This window comes from Hemibagrus wyckioides, linkage group LG12, assembly GCF_019097595.1.
Source record: "Hemibagrus wyckioides isolate EC202008001 linkage group LG12, SWU_Hwy_1.0, whole genome shotgun sequence".
In the NCBI taxonomy this organism is placed as follows: domain Eukaryota; kingdom Metazoa; phylum Chordata; class Actinopteri; order Siluriformes; family Bagridae; genus Hemibagrus; species Hemibagrus wyckioides.
The window spans coordinates 11,892,761-11,912,456 of NC_080721.1; the positions used below are offsets into that span (position 1 = coordinate 11,892,761).

The following is a 19,696-nucleotide window of genomic DNA, read 5'->3' on the forward strand; positions in this document are numbered from 1 at the left end:
TGTTCGGGGCTCAGACACAGTCTCCCAGTTTAAACGTAGACTAAAGACTTATCTCTTTACCCTGGCATTCATTTAACACATCCCATAACCTTGTACTCCAGTACATCTGATTAAATGCACATTATCATCTAGTGCTAATATTATGAACAGCAGCTACGCTAATGCTGTTCCATTGTTTCCCTTCTTCTACCCGTCCCGAGGCATACAGAGACTGTACCGGCTCCAGTGGCATCCGGAGATGGACCAGCTCCAGCCGGGTTCTGCTTTGTGAGGATTGGGATATTCTAAGCAGTGCTGTGGACGACAACCTCCTTATTGATTTACATAACATTCTACACATGCTGTATCTGCATCACACAACTGACTACACATAAATGCACAATATAATCATCTTGTCCGCTGTCACCCAAATGAGGATGGGTTCCCTTTTGAGTCTGGTTCCTCTCAAGGTTTCTTCCTCATACCATCTAAGGGAGTTTTTCCTTGCCACAGTCGCCTCAGTCACCTCAGGCTTGCTCACTTGGGATAACATCTAGGACTGTCTGTTGGTTTATATGTTTGTTGTTTTCTTATGTTGTTTCTCATGTAAAGCTGCTTTGAGACAATGCTCTTTGTTAAAAGCGCTATACAAATAAATTTGAATTGAATTGAATTGAATTGAACTGAAAGAAGTCTCCAGTGTCAGCGCTTTTCCAAACACAGTTCCTTATTAACATGACCAGCTGAGGTTTTTACAACTGTTTATAACTGCTCTTATGTAAATGAGACACCAACTAAACATTTGCAAAGCTTAAAATTAAACAAAAATGTTATTTGACAACAATTTAAAAAGTTAATGGACATGCTTTGGTTTAAGAGAAATTAAAAACACAAGTTCACTTCATCACACCACTCCAGTCGTTGATTATTTTCCCCTAATGGCATGATTCTGTGTGTTTTATTCCTGACATATGGTTTATCAGCGTGTCATCAGACCTAAGTGTGCAGTATCATATCTTCTCACGATGTAAGATATGTGCTGTGTATTTACAAGGTATATTATACACCTCCCAAACAGGAAAGTGTGTGTGTGTGTGTGTGTGTGTGTGTTGTCACATGTCAGGCACTGTATGATGATTCTGCACACACTCGCACAGACATGGCGCCTGGTTACGACTTCTGTTGCAGGATCCCTGCGTGTTAATGCAGCATGTGTGTTAATTTATGTCCGTGACACGGCAGCTTACAGCAGATCCGACACACAGTGAGAACGCGGACAGGGCGGAGCCGACGTGTGGAACCTGAGCAAACGCAGCGTGTGTTCAGACTTGCTGTGAAGGTTTTGGATTAGAACATATAACAACACACTGAAAAAGGTTAATGTTCTCATCGAAACGGGGGAAAACAATTCAGGAAATGATTTCTCTAATTTTTTAGATGATAACTCATCTATCTATGGATTGGATGGTGTGATGTCCATCAATATTAATCTAAGTTAAATTGTCATTATTTGTCACATACACATTACTGCACAGTGAAATTCTTTCTTCACATATCCCATCCTTGGGGGTTGGGGTCAAAGCGCAGGGTCAGCCATGATGCAGTGCCCCTGGAACAGGGTGGGTTGGGGGCCAACAGTGGCAGCTTGACGGTGCTGGGACTTGAACCCCGATCTTCCAGTCAACAACCCAGAGCCTTAACCACTTGAGCTACCACCACCCCAATAAATAAAATCTATATATAGAAAAATATATTTCCATATACAAATAATTAACGAACAACTAAAAAAATGTTTTATTACTCTTACAGCAATTTCACACTTTTTTTAAATTCATTACAGAATGACATATCATACCGTTATTAACCATTTACAGTTACATTTCCTTTCGTTAAACATTAGTTACTTTACCGCTGAATGTTACAAAGCACTGACACTGGAGACTCCTTTCATCCTTTCACCAATCTTACATAAACATCTTCTTACAGAAAACTTCACCATGTCATCGATTACACACGTAAAAAATTGTTCATCGTGAGCATAATGCATAAATCTATAAACCTGAGGCAAGATTTTCCATGTACACTGATCTGAGGTCAGTCTGTTCCCTAAATATAAGTCAGTCTGCTTTCTTACACTGCCACAGGGACCACCCATCAGCCTCAGCGTCGTTCAATCAAATTATAAAACGATATTTTCAGTGAATATGATGTAATGTTGAATGCACATACAAGACTAGATTTAGTTGTTCTGTTTTTGACCATCTGCGGAGAAAAACAGGATGTGTAATGAATGGAGCGCTTTAGTCTACAGTTGGACATGTTCCAAGCAGCCTGTTCACGGGGTGAAAGCGTTCTCTCAGACTTTTCGTAGAAAAGAAGAAAAAAAAATCAGATTCAGATTCTTACAATCTTTGTAATCTGATCAATGTCACTCTTGAAACAAAGTTTTATCCTGTAATCATTTGACCTAGTGCCTTATTTTCTTCTAACACCACAGTGGTGTTGAATTCTGGATTCTGATTGGTCAGATGATGTTGATTCTTTATCTCGTACAGCAGTGTTCCAGCAGAGCACAAGTTTAGGGTATTTAAGAGTTCATAACACGCAAATGTGTTATTATTATAGTAATAACTTATTCCCACCGGCCTGTATGAGTGTGGCTGACACGCCATATAACCTAAGCCTAATAATAAACAGGTTTTTCTTTTGTTTTTTTTTTTAAAGAATTTATTATTAAATAAAACATTCACAGAGCACAGTCACAGATGTGGTTTTTGCCAAAGATATTTGTAAAGGAGTCTACAGTACCAGCTTTTTGTAACTGTAAGATAACTTTTCGTCCTGTTTTCTGGGCATCATGTTTTTTGGAGTAAGATTTTTTATTTATTTTTTGAAGAGAGAGAGGTGCAGGGACTAGTTAGAGAATGTTTATAGCTTATACAACTTAAGTGTTAATAGAAAATAATGTGAAACATAATCCACAATATTTAATATAACTGTAAATGGATAAGTATAAAAATTCTTATTTTAGAAATCATACTGATCTTTGAGCTCACTCTTTTAGTGCTCAAATATAAAATAAATAAATAAATAAATAAATAAAATTCTCTTGACCCTAAATGTCATGGATCAGCAACATGTTTGGTGTCTTAACTTGTATTTAATTTTTTTTTAAAAATTAAAAAATAATCATTCATTAATTCATTAATAAATTATTATTATTATTATTATTATTATTATTATTATTATTATTATTATAAATAATAATATTTTTAAATGCCTCCACTTTAGCGTGTGTGCATGTCTGCATGTCTAAATCATCGCACACTTGTTTCAGACTCATGGAGACTAATACTGGTCCGCGGTATTTGTGGTATTCCAAGTGTGAGATGTTACTCTAGTTCAACAAATATGCTGTGAATTCCACCTGCTCCGAACACACCTGTTACCGCAACGTTCATTCCCGCAGTCCTTCAAATTCACGTCGATGTTTCACCTTCTGTGTGTGAACTGAGAGCTCCACCTGCTGGTCACTGAGTGTAGTGCAGCACATCGGAAACACTGCTGACGATATTAGTAACAGTTTATTACAATACTTTAGGGAAGGGGAGGTTAAGCAGGTTTACAGCATTCAGTTCAATTCAATTTTATTTGTATAGCGCTTTTAACAATGGACACTGTCTCAAAGCAGCTTTACAGAACAATAAGAAACATAGTACAAAAGTCCTAGATGTTAGACAAAAATCATCCCTAGTGAGCAAGCCTGTGGCAAGGAAAAACTCCCTTAAATCGTATGAGGAAGAAACCTTGAGAGGAACCAGACTCAAAAAGGGAACATCATCCTCATTTGGGTGTACTTGTGTTTTGTGTGATATTTAAAAAAATTTCACTGAAATGAGGGGTTTAGTATGATCTAACAATGGGAAAATAACCTGGAAAAGAAAATCAAAATGGCTATTATTGTCTGATTCTGAAAACAAAAAAATGATTCCTCTTATTCCACATTGAACCCTGGACTCCACAAGACCTCAGAAGGTGTGCTGTGGTATCTCTACTTGAGATGTTAGCAGCAAATACTTTAAATCCTAAGCCTTCAAGGATTGGATTTGTTTGTCCAGCACATCCCACAGAAACTCGATTGAGATCTAAGGAATTTGAGGGCTAAGTCAACACCTTGAAGTTCCTCAAACCATTCCTGAAGAGTGTGGCAGAGAGCATTATCCTGCTGCCATTAGGGAACTTCGTTCCCATGAAGGAGTGAATTTGGTCAGCAGGTGGTTTGTGGTAAAGTAACATGAATGCAGAACCCAAGATTTCTCACACTGCCTCCACCATCTTGCCATCTTCCCATAGTTCAATTCAGTTCAAATAAATTTTATTTGTATAGCACTTTTAACAATGGACATGGTCTCAAAGCAGCTTTATAGAACATATAGTAAATCCTGGTCCGTCTGTTCCCCAGGTAAGTGACATACACACACCTGGCCATAATTCATCAGACCAGGACACCTTCTTCCATTGCTCACATGTCCATTGTAAAAGCTTTTGATGGTGTACAGGAGTCAGCATGGTCACTTTGACGCCCCATACGCAGCAGGCTGTGATGCTCTGTGTGTTCTGTCTCCTTTCATTCAAAGGCAGACTTCACTTCTCCAGCAGTTTGTGTTACTGTAGCTCTTCTGTGGGATCGGACCAGCCTTCACTTCTAACACGCATCAAAGAGCCTTCAGAGTCCATGACCCCGTTATCAGGTCACTGGCTGTCCTTCCTGGAGTATTTTATGTAAGTACTAAACACTACACCACACAAGATCTGCTGTTTTGGAGATGCTCTCACTCTGAGTCATCTAGAAATTAAATTTGGCTTTTGTCAGAGTCACTGTTGTTTGTTTTAATCTTATAGCTGATACGTGTGTGTGTATCAGTGTTTATAGGTGACCACAGTTTCCAGAGGGTTAAATAAGCAAGAGCTTTTAGCAGCTGTGTCGACTAATAAAACTAAGACTGAGATATGTTTATCCCACATCATCTGTATCTGTCACCATCTTACAGTGTGGCATCTCTCACTGACCACAATGAGACATGTGAGACATTTCTATTTTTTGTTGGGGTTTATTTGTTTTCCTTGACACATTATATACATGGCTCGAATGTAAGAATGTACTAATTTCTGTCTAATTATTTTTAGAAATCATTCTAATACATGTAGATGTCGTGTCATATAAAGATACATGTTTTTTTAGAGAGGATTTTAAGTTTTAAAACTAAAAATAATTGAAATACATATAAACATTGAATAGAAATCTAAATGTTAAATATTAATATTAAATATAAATGTTAAAGGCAAGTCAAAATGCTGAATGTAAATATTACATTTATTATGTATATAAAATATTGACATTGTAAATATGCATTATATTATATAATGTAATATATATATATTTGCTAATATTATTTGAGGCCATTCTGAAGCATGTCTCTAACTGCATTGGTCTACACCATATTTTTTGAAAAATGAAAATAAAAATATGAAGAATGTTTAAAGATCCGGTGTACTGAATCACATACAGTCATCAGGTCAGTTGTGTATCTCTCGTGTTCACTAAAAAGCTTAAAGCAGCTCTATGCAATGTCTATAAATGCCATTCCTTTCTTTTTAGCATCTTACTATCCTGAGAAAAATCCACTCAGATCCTGCATAATTCCTCAGTGGTCCATCCGTCCACTTCTCCTCCCTGAGAGCAGATCCCAGAGCACATTCCTTCCTCAAGCCTGTTAGAGAGATCAGCGGTCGAAACGCGCTACACTGTGGTCTTAAAAAAGCACGCTGACGTGAATGGACGCGTCAGCTACAGTAGTGTTTGACAAACAGACACCCAGATTTTAAATATGGAACAGTAAAGTCTTCTGAAGCTTTATATTCTTCAAATAAGTTTGGGTTCATATTAAATGAGAACAACGGGGAAAGCAGCATAAACAAATTTGAGTAGATTGTCATTATCATTAAAAGATAACCAAAGTTACTGTTTAAATAATAAGTGATGTAGTGACATGAATAACGATAATCAAATAATTGATTACAACAAAAACATAATGTGCATTCATACATAGGAATATAACATGTGATGTTACAGTAAAATAACCAAAGGCAGCATGGTGTGAAGTGCCTGTGGAGATACCACCCTAAGTGTTTCAGTACCAGCACTTCCTGAAGTGATTTATTCCTCTCACACCACAGCATCTTGCTAACACTAACAAAAGTTTATTAATTAAAGTACGTATGTTTTACTTTTATAGTTAAATATATATAAATACAATTTGCAGTAAAATGTAATGTTGTTAAACATCCACAAGACAAGTTAGTTCTTGTGATCGAACATGTTATAACAGCTTTAATTTAAAGTCGCTTGAAGTTAATAAGACAGACACAGCTTGTCACGTTACTGAGAAAAGGCACATCGTTACCCGTTACACTGAAGATTGCTTTTGTAAAGGTTAAATAAAATGTCTTCTTCAAGTCCCAAGTCCATGGGTTAGCTGTTGGGATTTGCTTTTCAGTGGACCTACAGTCAGAGCTGCTGTTAGTAAAAATCGATCAGTTCCGACCAATCAGAATCCAGAATTTAATAGCACTGTGGTATAAAATGTAACTTTATTCAAACCAGTTCATGGTATTGGATACAGATTTCTTTACTATATTTTTACTTTATCATCCAACACATCTGCTATCTTCCTATTCCAACTCACCATCTCACCATCCCACAAAATAACTCTAATACCCCTGCCATTAACCCATGCTCCTCATAGTGAGAACAGCGTTTGGACATGCTGATACTCCCCTCTGAGAGAGATTAAAGTGGAGCCTCTTCACTCTGTCAGTGCTCCAGCCTCCAGACCTTGTATGGTTCATGATGGTGTCTCGGATGGTTCGGTCTGTCTCTCTGTTTTAGCCTGAGGGACCTGTACGGGGATATAAAACCCACTGGAGCGCATTTCTCTCCGCCTCATTTCACAGCTTCCTCCTAATTCTCCCTCTTCTATTGCCTTTAACATGGCACCAAAGAAAGTAGAGCCCAAGAAAGAGGCAAATAAAGCAGGTACATCTGAACCGGAGAAGCCCAAGGAACCTGACTTTGACCCAAAGAGCATTGCAGTGAGTAATACAGGTCTGGTGTATGGATAACATTGTCGCATCCATAGTTTGTTTTTTGTTGATTGTATTTTAATCATGGTCATCAGTGTATGTTGGATTTTATACCACAGCTGTTAAATTCTCAAATCTAATTGGTTGATTCATTTTCTGACTAGCAGCTCTGACTGTTTTGCTATACTGACATCATTTCTATATTAACAGCTAATTCAGAAGGATGAGCAGATGCCCCACATAGTATAAAATTAATATCATGTCATGTCATTATTAAACAAATAAAATGTATATATGCTGATATGGTGAAGTTTCCAGAGATTCCATTCTCTTTTTTCGGAGACTCTTTCGGTGCTTTTTGTATCTCAGAAACAAACTTTTTGCATTGGTTCCACAACATTACATGTAACTATAAATGGATAAAAAGTACACCGTATCATTCTTTAAATAATGGTTGGTCCGTTGCTGTGGTATGAGAGGAAAACAGCTTAACGGTGTTAACAGTTGCCTTGGGTTGCTTCACACCACACCTTCTTTGATTAGTCTTCCCTATAACAGTTAGAGATGTGGAAATGAATATTCATTCTTTCCAACATATTTACCAAAGTTGAGTGGAATTCAGTGGAATCTCCTGAGGTGGTGTTGGCCAGAAGCTTTGTTTTTAAACAGCTAAAACATTCCCTTCATCAGCAATACAGCGAAAATGTTTTATCTCTTGAGATCTACATTCCCAGAGAGTTAAACATATCAACCAGGTCCAAATAACTCCATGAGCATTTGTTTCGGTATGCCGACTGCAGTCCACATGACACTCCATTCCATATCCACATCCTTCTAAACAATTGGTGTTGTCTACATTAGAGCTTGTTGGTACCTAATGTGCCTCTGATCCAGGATTAACCCAGCCTTTACCTCAGGGACAGCGCAGAAGGATAGAGTTTCACTCACATTCCCCTGGTTCTGATACAGCTGTCTGTTATTCTTAGAGCTCATAATTGGTGATAGAAATACGGGAATGACCTCGAACAGGCTGCTTCCTCTTGAGGGTATGGTGAGCATCTGCAGCACTGCTGAGTGGAGTGCAGACAGTCGAGTAACATTTGGTTTAAACTTAGTGTGAGTGATCCTTACTTTGCTGCTCCTATGGAAACTCAGGGGATGCTTAGAGTTCTGTTCTAGTGACCAGATGATGCAACTTCAAATCCCAAAGCTGTTAGAAACCCACTTTTGGTCTGATCTTTATAGTCTACATTGTAATCTGCGTCTCTTGCCTCTAGAAACTGCGGCTTTCTCAACATTTCTTTGGATAGTTATTCTTTCTTGGCTTCTTCTAAAGTCATCTATGTTAGCAAAACACTCTGGTGTGGTGACCTTCAGTGGATAAGCTGAAGAAACTTTAGTAACTTTGATAAATGTGTCTGGGAAAATTTAATGATATAATGTGGTGTGGTGTGGTGTGTTGGGGTGTGTTGAGATATGGAGTGCTGGGGTGCGGTGTGGTGTAGTGTGGTGTAGGGTGTTGGGGTATGTTGGGATGCGGTGTGGTGTGGCATGGTACAATGGGTTGTAGTGTGGTGGGGTGTGTTGAGGTGCTCTAAGGTGGGATGCAATGTGGTGTGGTACGATGTGGTGTGGTGGGGTAAGGTATGGCATGGTGTGGTGTGTTGAGGTGCAGTGTGGTGTGATACAATGGGGTGTGGTGTGGTGGGTTGGAATGCGGTGTCTTGGGGTGTGTTGGGGTGTGGTGCCATTTGTAAAGACGTGTCAATATCTGTTGCCTCTCTTCTTAGATTGAGTTCACTGCAGAACAGATTGAAGGTAAGAATTTAATTCATTGCAGTTCATCTCACCAAACCCATATATACATTATTCTGTATTATTAAATGCATTAATATTAACAGCCAAAATGTGGACCTGTTTCTGCCATTTAGAACCAGGGCTTTCTGATAGGAAAAACGTATCATGAGGTTAATATATTGCAATATTGCTATCATATCATCATATCACTCAGTCCTACTTCATATGCTCCAATCTGTCCTAACAGAGTTTAAAGAGGCCTTCATGCTGTTTGATAGAACACCTAAAGGAGAAATGAAGATCTCTTACGCTCAGTGTGGAGACGTGATGAGAGCTTTGGGTCAAAACCCTACCAATGCTGAGGTCATGAGGGTGCTGGGTAAACCCAAACCTGAAGGTCAGAGGTTCAAACTTTGTTATTCTTTTATATAGACAACCCATAACACATTAAAGCTCTTGTGTTTCAAGAGCTCATTATCTCCGGATCTTCTTCAGAATTGAACACCAAGCTCATGGATTTTGAGACCTTCCTGCCCATGTTTCAGCACGTATCCAAGTCAAAGGACCGCGGCACGTTCGAGGACTTTGTGGAAGGGTTGCGTGTCTTTGACAAAGAAGGAAATGGCACTATAATGGGAGCAGAGCTTCGCCATGTTTTACAGACATTAGGTAAATAAAATGCATTTACAATTACAGCATCTTTTGGTAGATGATATTACCCAGAGAGATATCTACATTGCCCCAAATGTTAATGATTATCAGGACCATGAACTCCTCTTCCCAGAACATCACAGCCTACAAACATTAAGATTAGTTAAGATGGAGGTTTATCAAAAATCTGAAATTTATGCAGATGTTAACATCCGCATTAATCCGAGCCAAAATGTCTTTATTCTTGAACTTTTTTTAGTGACAGACTTCCTTTAACTGCAGCAACAGTAGTAGTTGTGGTTGGTGTGAATTTTGCAATTTAGTGAATCAAGTGACCGAGTCCTGAATAAATCCTGCAGGGGAGAAAATGACAGAAAATGAGGTCGAACAAGTCTTAGCAGGACAAGAAGACGCTAACGGCTGCATCAACTATGAAGGTAACATCTGTGTTTTAACTTTCGTATACTTTCGAATGTTACAAACACTGAATCCTCTTTCCATAAGCAATAAATAAATCACTAAATCCTGTCAAATAAATAAAAGGCTTTTAATGAGTATATTATTAGTCTTGGATGATGTGGAGGATACATCTGTATAATAAATCCCAAGCATCTTACTGTAGGATATCAATTAAAATTACTGCCTGTTTATTTTCTTTCAGCTTTTGTTAAATACATCATGTCTGGATAAATTTTAATATCACAGACAAAGCATTGGAGTTACGGTATGTTTGTATTGATTGTCTATAAAGCAGTGGTGTAAATATCTGATATGAATAAAGAATCCATACACATTTCTGCATTTGTCTCTCTCTCAGGATTTGTCAGTCCTGAGGTGTCTGGAACCCAGAAGAAATTGGAGAACAAATCTATTCATACAATTTTTGTTACCCCCAATATCTTTTTTTTTTAAAACTATTTATGTAATGTTCTTGGTGTCTTGAATAAATCGTTCAAATAAACTGTGTTTGTGTAGGTTTACTCCAGGTTTTCTGATTTCCTAAAAATGTCTAATATTTTCTGAATATTTTCAGTCATATGGAGCAAGAACTACAGCATAGTTCGAGTTGGGTTTTTATTGGACAAAATAAAGAAAAACTCCAGATTTCTGCCAACTAATATAAGATGAGGAACTAGGGTGCTGGAGGCTCTATGGTAGGTTTCTCACCTACCATGTAGAAGGACCAGGTTTGATTCCCAGCCACTGGATGCAGTGCTGGTCCCAAGCCCGGGTAAAATGGGAGGGTTGTGTTAGGAAGGGCATCAGGCATAAAAACTGTGCCAAGTTGTTGTGCAGACCGGTTGGCGACCCCTCACACACATAGGGAGCAGCTGAAAGATCAACAACATAAGATGAGGAACTGGAAATCAACACAGGAAAGAGACACAAATAAGAAAGAAGTTTAGTTAGCTCTTTGCTAATGTAGCGCTTTCTCTCTACTTATTTTTTTGTTTGTTTGTTTATTGTCAATAATGCTAAGTAACCTTCATGCTAGTAGAGGACTGTTGAATAGTACTGCAGGAATATATATTCTGTCTCTTTAGCGCCCCCCTCGATTGTCAGGCCAGAGAAGGAACTTCAACTCTGCTTAAACTTTATCTCTTTAGCGCCCCCTCTGTTTCAAGGCCAAAAGATAAAACTGCTTTCTATTGAAAATTAAATTTCTTTAGTGCCCCCTTTTGTCTCAGACCGGACCAGGACTCTACTTTAATTTAGTCTTTTTTGGACTCCACCTTTTCCTCAGGCCGAAATAGGAACTGCACTCATCTTTAATTAGTTTAGTTGTGTTTAGCGCCCCCTTTTTCTCAGGCCGGAGCAGGAACTGCACTCGGCTGTAAATTCTGAATCTTTAGCGCCCCCTTTACTTCAGGCCAGATCAGGAACTGCACTCGGCTGTAATTTCAGACTCTTTAGCGCCCCCTTTTTCTCAGGCCGGAGCAGGAACTGCACTCGGCTGTAAATTCAGACTCTTTAGCGCCCCCTTTTTTCTCAGGCCGGAGCAGGAACTGCACTCGACTGTAAATTCAGTCTCTTTAGCGCCCCCATCTTCCTCGGGTTAGAAAAGGAAGTGAATCTTAGTTGATGACCGTTGATCAGTGCACACTGCTGCAGTTGGACAGACAATAACTGTGTGTCGCGCAGGTGAGTTACATATCTTGTAAATCATGCAGCACTGCCCATGCAGTATTTACATCTACAGGTAGTTTATCTGACTAAGAAACTGTCTCAGATGATCAGCTGCTCGTTGTCTCTGCGGCTGGATTCGCCGTTGCTGGGTGTGTGTGTGTGTGTGTGTGTGTGTGTGTGTGAATGAGAGAGGATGGGCTGCTTCTAGTTACTTCTCTAAATGTTGAGCCATCAGCTAAGCTCGCAGGCTGAGCAGTTTTTTAAGAGGTATGGTGTAGATTCATAATATCTCAGTTTTCGTAGCTCTTTTCCTAGTTTTTATTCAAAACATATCATTTTTACAGAAACACCGGCAGCTGCAAGATGACATTTAGCAAGCAGCCTGCCAAACCCTTGTCAAATGCTGTCAAACCCACGCCAAAGATTTATTTTATTTCATTTTATTTATTTATTTTTAATTTACACATCATACATAGTCAGATGTAGTCTTCTACCATATGTCATGTATTTTTATTTCATTTTATTTCATTTTATTTCATTTTATTTCATTTTATTTCTGGCTTTTGTTTCACACCAAGTCAGTCCTGGTTCACGGGGGGAAAAAATGGGGAGGCTGCTCGTATCTCAAACGCCATCTTTCTCAGACGTAGTGCGCACTACACCGCGTCTACAAGCCGTTACGTCACACCCTATGCAGTGACCCTAAGCACTACACTTGGAGTGGTTTGGACTCGAGCCGCTGCCTCGGTCGGTGTAACGGGGTTTTTTTGGTGGTGCTGATGCTGCGGTTGCCGGTTGTAATGCTGAGACATTAACGCTGTAAGTTTGCCGACATCCAGGAGTTTGTGAACAATCGCTTTCCTTTCATTCTTCTTAACAGGTTAGTGTCAATATTTCTTCATTGATATTATTTTATAATGCAGGAAATGCGATTAGATAACCGGAGCAGGTGTACTTTCATCCTTTTCACTCCTCACAGGCGGTAAAATGTCATTTATGACATTTATATTTGTTTTTATAAAGGTTTAACATAAGATTTTGTCCAAAAAAAAGCAGAATAATAATTGAGATTTATTTTAAACGTTAACGGATATTTCACGCGCTGTGCTTTGTACGTGTGGGTTAGCTTTAAGCTAAACATTTTTTTTCTGATTTTAAGCTTCTTTGTGTGTTGTAAAAAACGAAATACTCTGGTAATTATTCGTGTTTCTTTGCCTTTTAAATGATTTTTAGCAGATTTGCCTAGATATATAGGGGGTAACAGTAGTTTTTTTTTCTCTCTCTCTCTCTCTTCCATCGGACACACCCTCTCGTGCCGCGCGCGCGCGCTCTCCACGAGGCGGCTCGGCGGTGGCGCGCGCGCGCGCTCCCTGTTCCTGCATCTGCCTCAACTTTACGCCCTAAAAATGCGCCATTTTGTCAATAATTAAATGATTCGTTTTATTCAGTCTTACAATTTCCGTCGTTGTTAGTTAGTATATCGAAGAGAAGTGTAGGTATGGAGGATTGATAAGGCTTAGGGAGATAAAAGCATGTCGGCATCTTTGTCACTTCCTCCACCTCCACGCCCATCCTTTCGGCTGAATCCTAAACGCTTCATTCTCCCTAGATAGGCACACTACAAGGGTGGGTCTCAAATAATCGCTGTATTTCTGCAGGTAAAGATCAGGGCTGCCACATGGGCATGATAAATCCATCCCTAAAATGAGATTTCAGTCATAAAAATCTGCATTTTGGTGATGAAAATGATGGTAATTTTAGCATACATCATTTTTATCTTCAGTTTTCTCCACCCATTTGCTTACTCTGCGTATCACACAGCTAACACATGCCTTCCCTGAGACACCTGAAGCCACTGCATCTTTTCCAGCAGCTTCACTGGGCGGTGTTGCATGCTCAGAGGAAATGGCTATCCGCCCTCTTCCTCATACACAAGCTCACAGACGCCCATGATTGCCTAGCGTCTCTGTGATTGTCCCTCCCACCATGAAAGCGCAGCCAATTACAATCCTCCTGGGTTTCATAATCATGACGTCTTGATGATCGGACACTGGGTGATGTGACGATATGATATCGATATCATGATACATTATGTCACAGTAGGCTTTTATCAGATGATATGGATTATAAGTGTTGTCATATGATATTTCTGTCATGTTGCTCAGCCCTACTGGTACACTGTATTGCCAAAAGTTTTGGGACACCCCTCCAAATCATTGAATTCAGGTGTTGCTTTTCAGGGGTTGGACTCGGCCCCTTAGTTCCAGTGAAAGGAACTCTTAATGCTTCAGCTTCATACCAAGACATTTTGGATAATTTCCTGCTTTGTGGGAACAGTTTGGGGATGACCCCTTCCTGTTCCAACATGACCGCACACCCGTGACCAAAGCAAGGTCCATAAAGACATGGATGAGTGAGTTTGGTGTGGAGGAACTTGACTGGACTGCACAGAGTCCTGACCTCAACCCCATAGAACACCTTTGAGATGAATTAGAGCGGAGACTGTGAGCCAGACCTTCTCGTCCAACATCAGTGCCTGACCTGAACACACTCCTAAACCTTGTGAAAAGCCTTCCCAGAAGAGCTGAAGCTGTTATAGCTGTAAAGGAGGGCTAACTCCATAATAAACCCTACAGATACACAATATCATGTTCATGTTCATGTACACAAGTTCATGTGCATGTAAAGGCAGACATCCCAAAACTTTTGGAAACATAGTGTATGTCTTTGACCTGAGAGACTTCAAAAATGAATCAAAGATACAGCAATGGTGCTCATGGTCCAATTATGTCGGTTAAACCATTATTAAAGGTTAACTCTGTTCACGTTTCCTGGTGAAAGATACGAACTAAATTATTAAAAAGATCGTGATCCACACACACACACACACACACATATTCACACCTAGTGGAAACTTCAAGTTGCTAGTTAACCTCACATAAAACAGCAAAAATTGAATATTTACATTAGCTACAGACATCTTTGCAGGGATAGTGTCACAATGGCATCATTGTTAGTACTGTGTGTGGACTGGGATGTAACCATGGTAACTGTTTCTGCCATGAAGTCATTGTCCATGTCCATTTTAGATGTGAGGTCATGTTCCTGTTCTCACAGATGTGTTCCTTTAACGACGTAGACGTTTGGTGCGTGTGGAATTGCCCATCTGCTGATGATCATCGTCTAAAACAACACATTTTAGCCTTGAACATGAAGGATTTACTGCATAAACGATGACCTGCTGATATAATGTTTAGCTTGGAGTTATGAGGACTGTAATGTGGCCAGTCGCTTCATGGAAGTGCAGATTGAGGGATTACCATCATGTATACAACTTCTGGAGTAAAGTACACTATATTGCCAAAAGTTTTGGGACGCCTGCCATTACCTGCACATGAATGTAATATGGAGTTGTCTCGCCTTTTACAGCTATAACAGCTTCAACTCTTCTGGGAAGGCTTTCCACAAGGTTTTGTAGTGTGTTTATGGGAATTTTTGACCATTCTTCTAGAAGTGCATTTGTGAGGTCAGACACTGATGTTGGATGAGAAGGTTTGGCTCACAGTCTCCACTCTAATTCATCCTAAAGGTGTTCTATGGGGTTGAGGTCAGGACTCTGTGCAGGCCAGTCAAGTTCCTCCACACCAAACTCACTCATCCATGTCTTTATGGACCTTGTTTTGGTCACTGGTGTGCAGTCATGTTGGAACAGGAAGGGGTCATCCCCAAAACGTTCCCACAAAGTTGGGAGCATGAAATTGTCCAAAATGTCTTGGTATGAAGCTGAAGCATTAAGAGTTCCTTTCACTGGGGCCCAACACCTGAATTCAATGATTTGGAGGTATGTCCCCAAACCTTTGGCAATATAGTGTATGTCCTCAGTTCTAGATATTAACACTATTTCTATAAATTCTGATGATGTATTATTTCCACATATATTTCAGGATAATGCTACTGCTATGTGGTTAATGATGTGCAGTATTATGTTTGAGAACAGTTAGCTGTTTCAGCATTATTTAATGAGATGCAGCCGGATTTAACTTTAGCCATGCACGCAGTTTTTTCCTAAAATCGTGTTCCAGCTCCGTTTCATTTTCCCCTGTAAATAATTCAGTTATCCACGGTAATTAAACAGCACAGGTTCGAGGAGCAGAATTCAGTTTACTGACCACGCTGCTTATTAAAATGCTTCAGGACAAAACACATTCGCTGGGTCATTATTTATTTCTTCATGTTTATTGGCGTGTCTGTAAATGAGACTCTGAGTCTTTCCTGTGCTTCCGCCTGAGGTAGAAAGGTAAAGGTACGAATACTGAGTGTTATAATCAGTGCTGCCGGCACATTTCAGAGGGAAAAATGTCTCCACAAATCACTAGATAACTTCATAAACTAATTTGCATATTAATCTTTGTGATGAAAGAACAATATGTAAATAAGTTAGCTGGCATATCCAGTTATAAATTAAGATATATAGAGAAGGGACATTTTTTTATTAGCATAGAAAATAATACAAGGTACTAAATGTTTTCTAAAACACAGGTACTAAATATTTTTAAGAGCAATTAAGACAAAGAATGAAGAAGTGTGAAGGTGGGTGGTGATCAGTGATTGGTTATTAAGCAACAGTAGGGATCAGTGATTGGTTATTAAGACACAGTGGTGATCAGTGATTGGTTGTTAAGCAACAGTGGTGATCAGTGATTGGTTTATTAAGAAACAGTAGTGATCAGTGATTGGTTGCTAAGAAACAGTGATTGGATGTTAAGATACAGTGGTGATCAGTGATTGGTTGCAAAGGAACAGTGGTGATCAGTTAAGAAACAGTGGTGATCAGTGATTGGTTGTTAAGAAACAGTGGTGATCAGTGATTGGTTGTTAAGAAACAGTGGTGATCAGTGATTGGTTATTAAGAAACAGTGGTGATCAGTGATTGGTTGTTAAGAAACAGTGGTGATCAGTGATTGGTTGCTAAGAAACAGTGGTGATCAGTGATTGGTTGTTAAGAAACAGTGGTGATCAGTGATTGGTTGCTAAGAAACAGTGGTGATCAGTGATTGGTTGCTAAGAAACAGTGGTGATCAGTGATTGGTTGCTAAGAAACAGTGGTGATCAGAGATTGGTTGCTAAGAAACAGTGGTGATCAGTGATTGGTTGCAAAGGAACAGTGGTGATCAGTTAAGAAACAGTGCTGATCAGTGATTGGTTGCTAAGAAACAGTGGTGATCAGTGATTGGTTGCAAAGGAACAGTGGTGATCAGTTAAGAAACAGTGGTGATCAGTGATTGGTTGTTAAGAAACAGTGGTGATCAGTGATTGGTTGTTAAGAAACAGTGGTGATCAGTGATTGGTTGCTAAGAAACAGTGGTGATCAGTGATTGGTTGTTAAGAAACAGTGGTGATCAGTGATTGGTTGTTAAGAAACAGTGCTGATCAGTGATTGGTTGCTAAGAAACAGTGCTGATCAGTGATTGGTTGCTAAGAAACAGTGGTGATCAGTGATGAGTTTATTAAGAAACAGTGGTGATCAGAGATTGGTTGCTAAGAAGCAGTGGTGATTAGTGATTGGTCGTTTGGAACAGTGGAGATCAGTGATTAGTCATAAGCCCAGACATTACACACTGGTGGTGTGTTGAGTGAACCTGCTCTGAACCTGCAGCTGTGATGTGAGACTGAGATCTGTAATTAGTGCAGGAACATCTCTAACATCTACTCAGAAAACCACTAGATTTGTCACTTTATTTATTTATTTATTTATTTACTATATTTTAAAATCAAAGTTGCTAAAAAAAAATTTTAAACTACTGACAAACATAGATGCAGTTTGTGTACAAATGAGAAATAAAGTAGTATCAAAGCCCTTTGTTTGTCTGCCAGTGATCTGATTTGATCTCATTTTTAGTGAATTATTCCCAGGTTAAAACTTTTTGCAATCTCAGTCCCAAAGCTGCAGTGTGCAGACATTAAATGACCTTTTAATATCACATTTTAATGTCAGTCACAATCTCAAGGCTATTAGTTTCCAGGCTGAAGGGTTAAGAAGGTCACACTCTGGCAACCCTGCCATGCATATACATTTGAATGGTTTAAATAATAATAAAAGTATGTGTAAGGGAGGTTTTTTTCTTAGGTTCATTGCTACCATAGCAACAACTAGCGATGCTAACAGAGCATGAGAGGAGCTGGAGAGACGATGTAGGAGGTGTGACGAGGGATAAATATCGATCGTGTGATTTTAGTGGCTGAGTTAATAAATCCTCACAGACCGCATGTTGAACAGTCCTGTAGTTATTCTCTGACAGCTTTATTGATGTTTTTACTTGTGGAGACGTCCTTAAAAAGGCAAAGGAGAATCCAGAGATTAATGCATCTGAATGCCCTGGAAACACACACCTGAGACAAGACGCTGTTGTGGGCACGGAGGTAATCCTTCAAGAAAACTGCTCTAATAATATCCTGAGTCAGAGACATTGTCTGTATTCTTAACTCCAAGCAGGGGATGCCTGATAGGAAGAAATATATAATGCACTGGGTGCACCTGGAAGGCATTAACTCAGATTTCTCCTATTTTATACGCACCCTAGAGTGCACATTTTCCTTCACTGGGACCTAGAAGGCACTTTCATATTCTTGCCTATAGGGGAGCCTGTAGGGCACTGCGCCTAGTTGTTCTCCATGGAGCAGCACCTTAGATGACGTTTGCTATTTGTATTCTTCATCACGTTTCCTCACACATCCAGGAAACCTAGAGGGCACTGCTTCTCATTTTCTCATATATAGAAGCATCTAGAGGGCATGTCGGAAGCCTATAAGGCACTGCAATCCATTTTCTCTCACATAAAGGAGCCGATAAGGCAGAGCATCTCATCCAAAGGGTACTTTCACATTTCCTATTATGGGCCAACAACCTAGAGGGCATTTAATCATATTTTTCCATTTGAAGGGCGGTCATTAGGGCACTTCATTGTGATTTCTCCACTGTAACAACACTTAGAGAGCATTATATGATGTTTTTTATTGCACAGGATCAGCCTAGAGGGCTATGTTTTTTTTATTTATTTTTGCTCGACTTAGTACCACAGAGTGACATAACAAATGTAGGTATCTTAATAACTAATGCTAGATAGTTAGATACATAGGTTGCAGGTGATTTTCTTATATCGGAAAGCTGCTAATGTAGAAAAATATAATCTTAATCCTAAATCAGTGTACCAAAAAATCTATGTGTAACCATGACAACAGGAATACGTTCTTCATAGGTTAGTGTGCAAAGGTTCGTTTTAATTCAATGTGCCACCGACACATAGGAGGTAACCATAACACCAGTCGTGTATTAGAAACTTTAGCTTTAAAAAGCAACTAGTTTATTTCATTTCTTTATTATTTAGTTTTAGTCGTAACTGATGATCGTCACACTTTAGTTTAGCTTTTATGTTTAAAAATGCTCAGTGCATCATCTGTATCAAGGTGTGAGGTTTTTGCATGCTGAGAATTTGGACTCATTACAGCAGGACACACAGATGGAGGAGACACCACACACACACACACACACACACACATGTCCTTATGTGATACTGCAAGGTCAAACACAAGTCTCATACCTGCACTGTAAATGAAGCAAGTTAATCTCAAATCTTAAAGCAAAACCCGAATTATAAGAACACATGGCATCAGAGACGACAGACGGCAGCCTTTTACTGAGCATACACAGAAATACTGAGAGAGAGAGAGAGAGAGAGAGAGAGAGAGAGCAAGGCATAAGAGAAAACAACAAAGAGAAAAGGCTGCATACAGAGAGACAGATAAGAGAGACAGAGGCATACAAAGGGAAAGAGAAATGGAGAGAAAGAGAGACATACAAAATGGAGAAGAGACACAGAAGAAAAAGGAAAGAGATACATAGAGAAAAGTGAGAGAAAAAACAGATAAGAGAGGAGAGATAGGAGAGAAACACAAAGAGAAAGAAAGACAGAGATAGGCATAGAGATAGAGAGAGCAAGAC

At 39.3% G+C, this 19,696-nt stretch overlaps 2 protein-coding genes across 2 annotated transcripts in view; both read left to right on the forward strand.

Moving 5' to 3' along the window:
- Positions 1–6,973: 6,973 nt before the first annotated feature.
- myl4 (myosin, light chain 4, alkali; atrial, embryonic) lies at positions 6,974–10,531 on the forward strand. The gene is made up of 7 exons (XM_058404483.1): positions 6,974–7,131; positions 8,913–8,940; positions 9,167–9,316; positions 9,415–9,588; positions 9,930–10,007; positions 10,232–10,294; positions 10,388–10,531. Exons 1-6 carry the CDS (start codon positions 7,030–7,032, stop codon positions 10,258–10,260), a joined length of 561 nt encoding a protein of 186 aa, XP_058260466.1. The 5' UTR covers positions 6,974–7,029; the 3' UTR covers positions 10,261–10,294; positions 10,388–10,531.
- A 1,884-nt stretch (positions 10,532–12,415) lies between these two features.
- maptb (microtubule-associated protein tau b) overlaps positions 12,416–19,696 on the forward strand; it is a 29,967-nt gene continuing 22,686 nt past the window's right edge. The window contains exon 1 of the mRNA XM_058404894.1: positions 12,416–12,577. The gene's annotated coding sequence lies outside the window, so the exon portion shown is untranslated. The remainder of the gene's footprint in view (positions 12,578–19,696) is intronic.

What these genes read in the sequence shown, in the direction of transcription:
- myl4 (XM_058404483.1), top strand. Translation starts at nt 7,030, where the DNA reads ATGGCACCAAAGAAAGTAGAGCCCAAGAAAGAGGCAAATAAAGCAGGT. An exon ending in TTGACCCAAAGAGCATTGCA is followed by an intron (nt 7,132 to 8,912) that starts GTGAGTAATACA and finishes CTCTCTTCTTAG; the next exon opens with ATTGAGTTCACTGCAGAACA. An exon ending in CGGCTGCATCAACTATGAAG is followed by an intron (nt 10,008 to 10,231) that starts GTAACATCTGTG and finishes ATTTTCTTTCAG; the next exon opens with CTTTTGTTAAATACATCATG.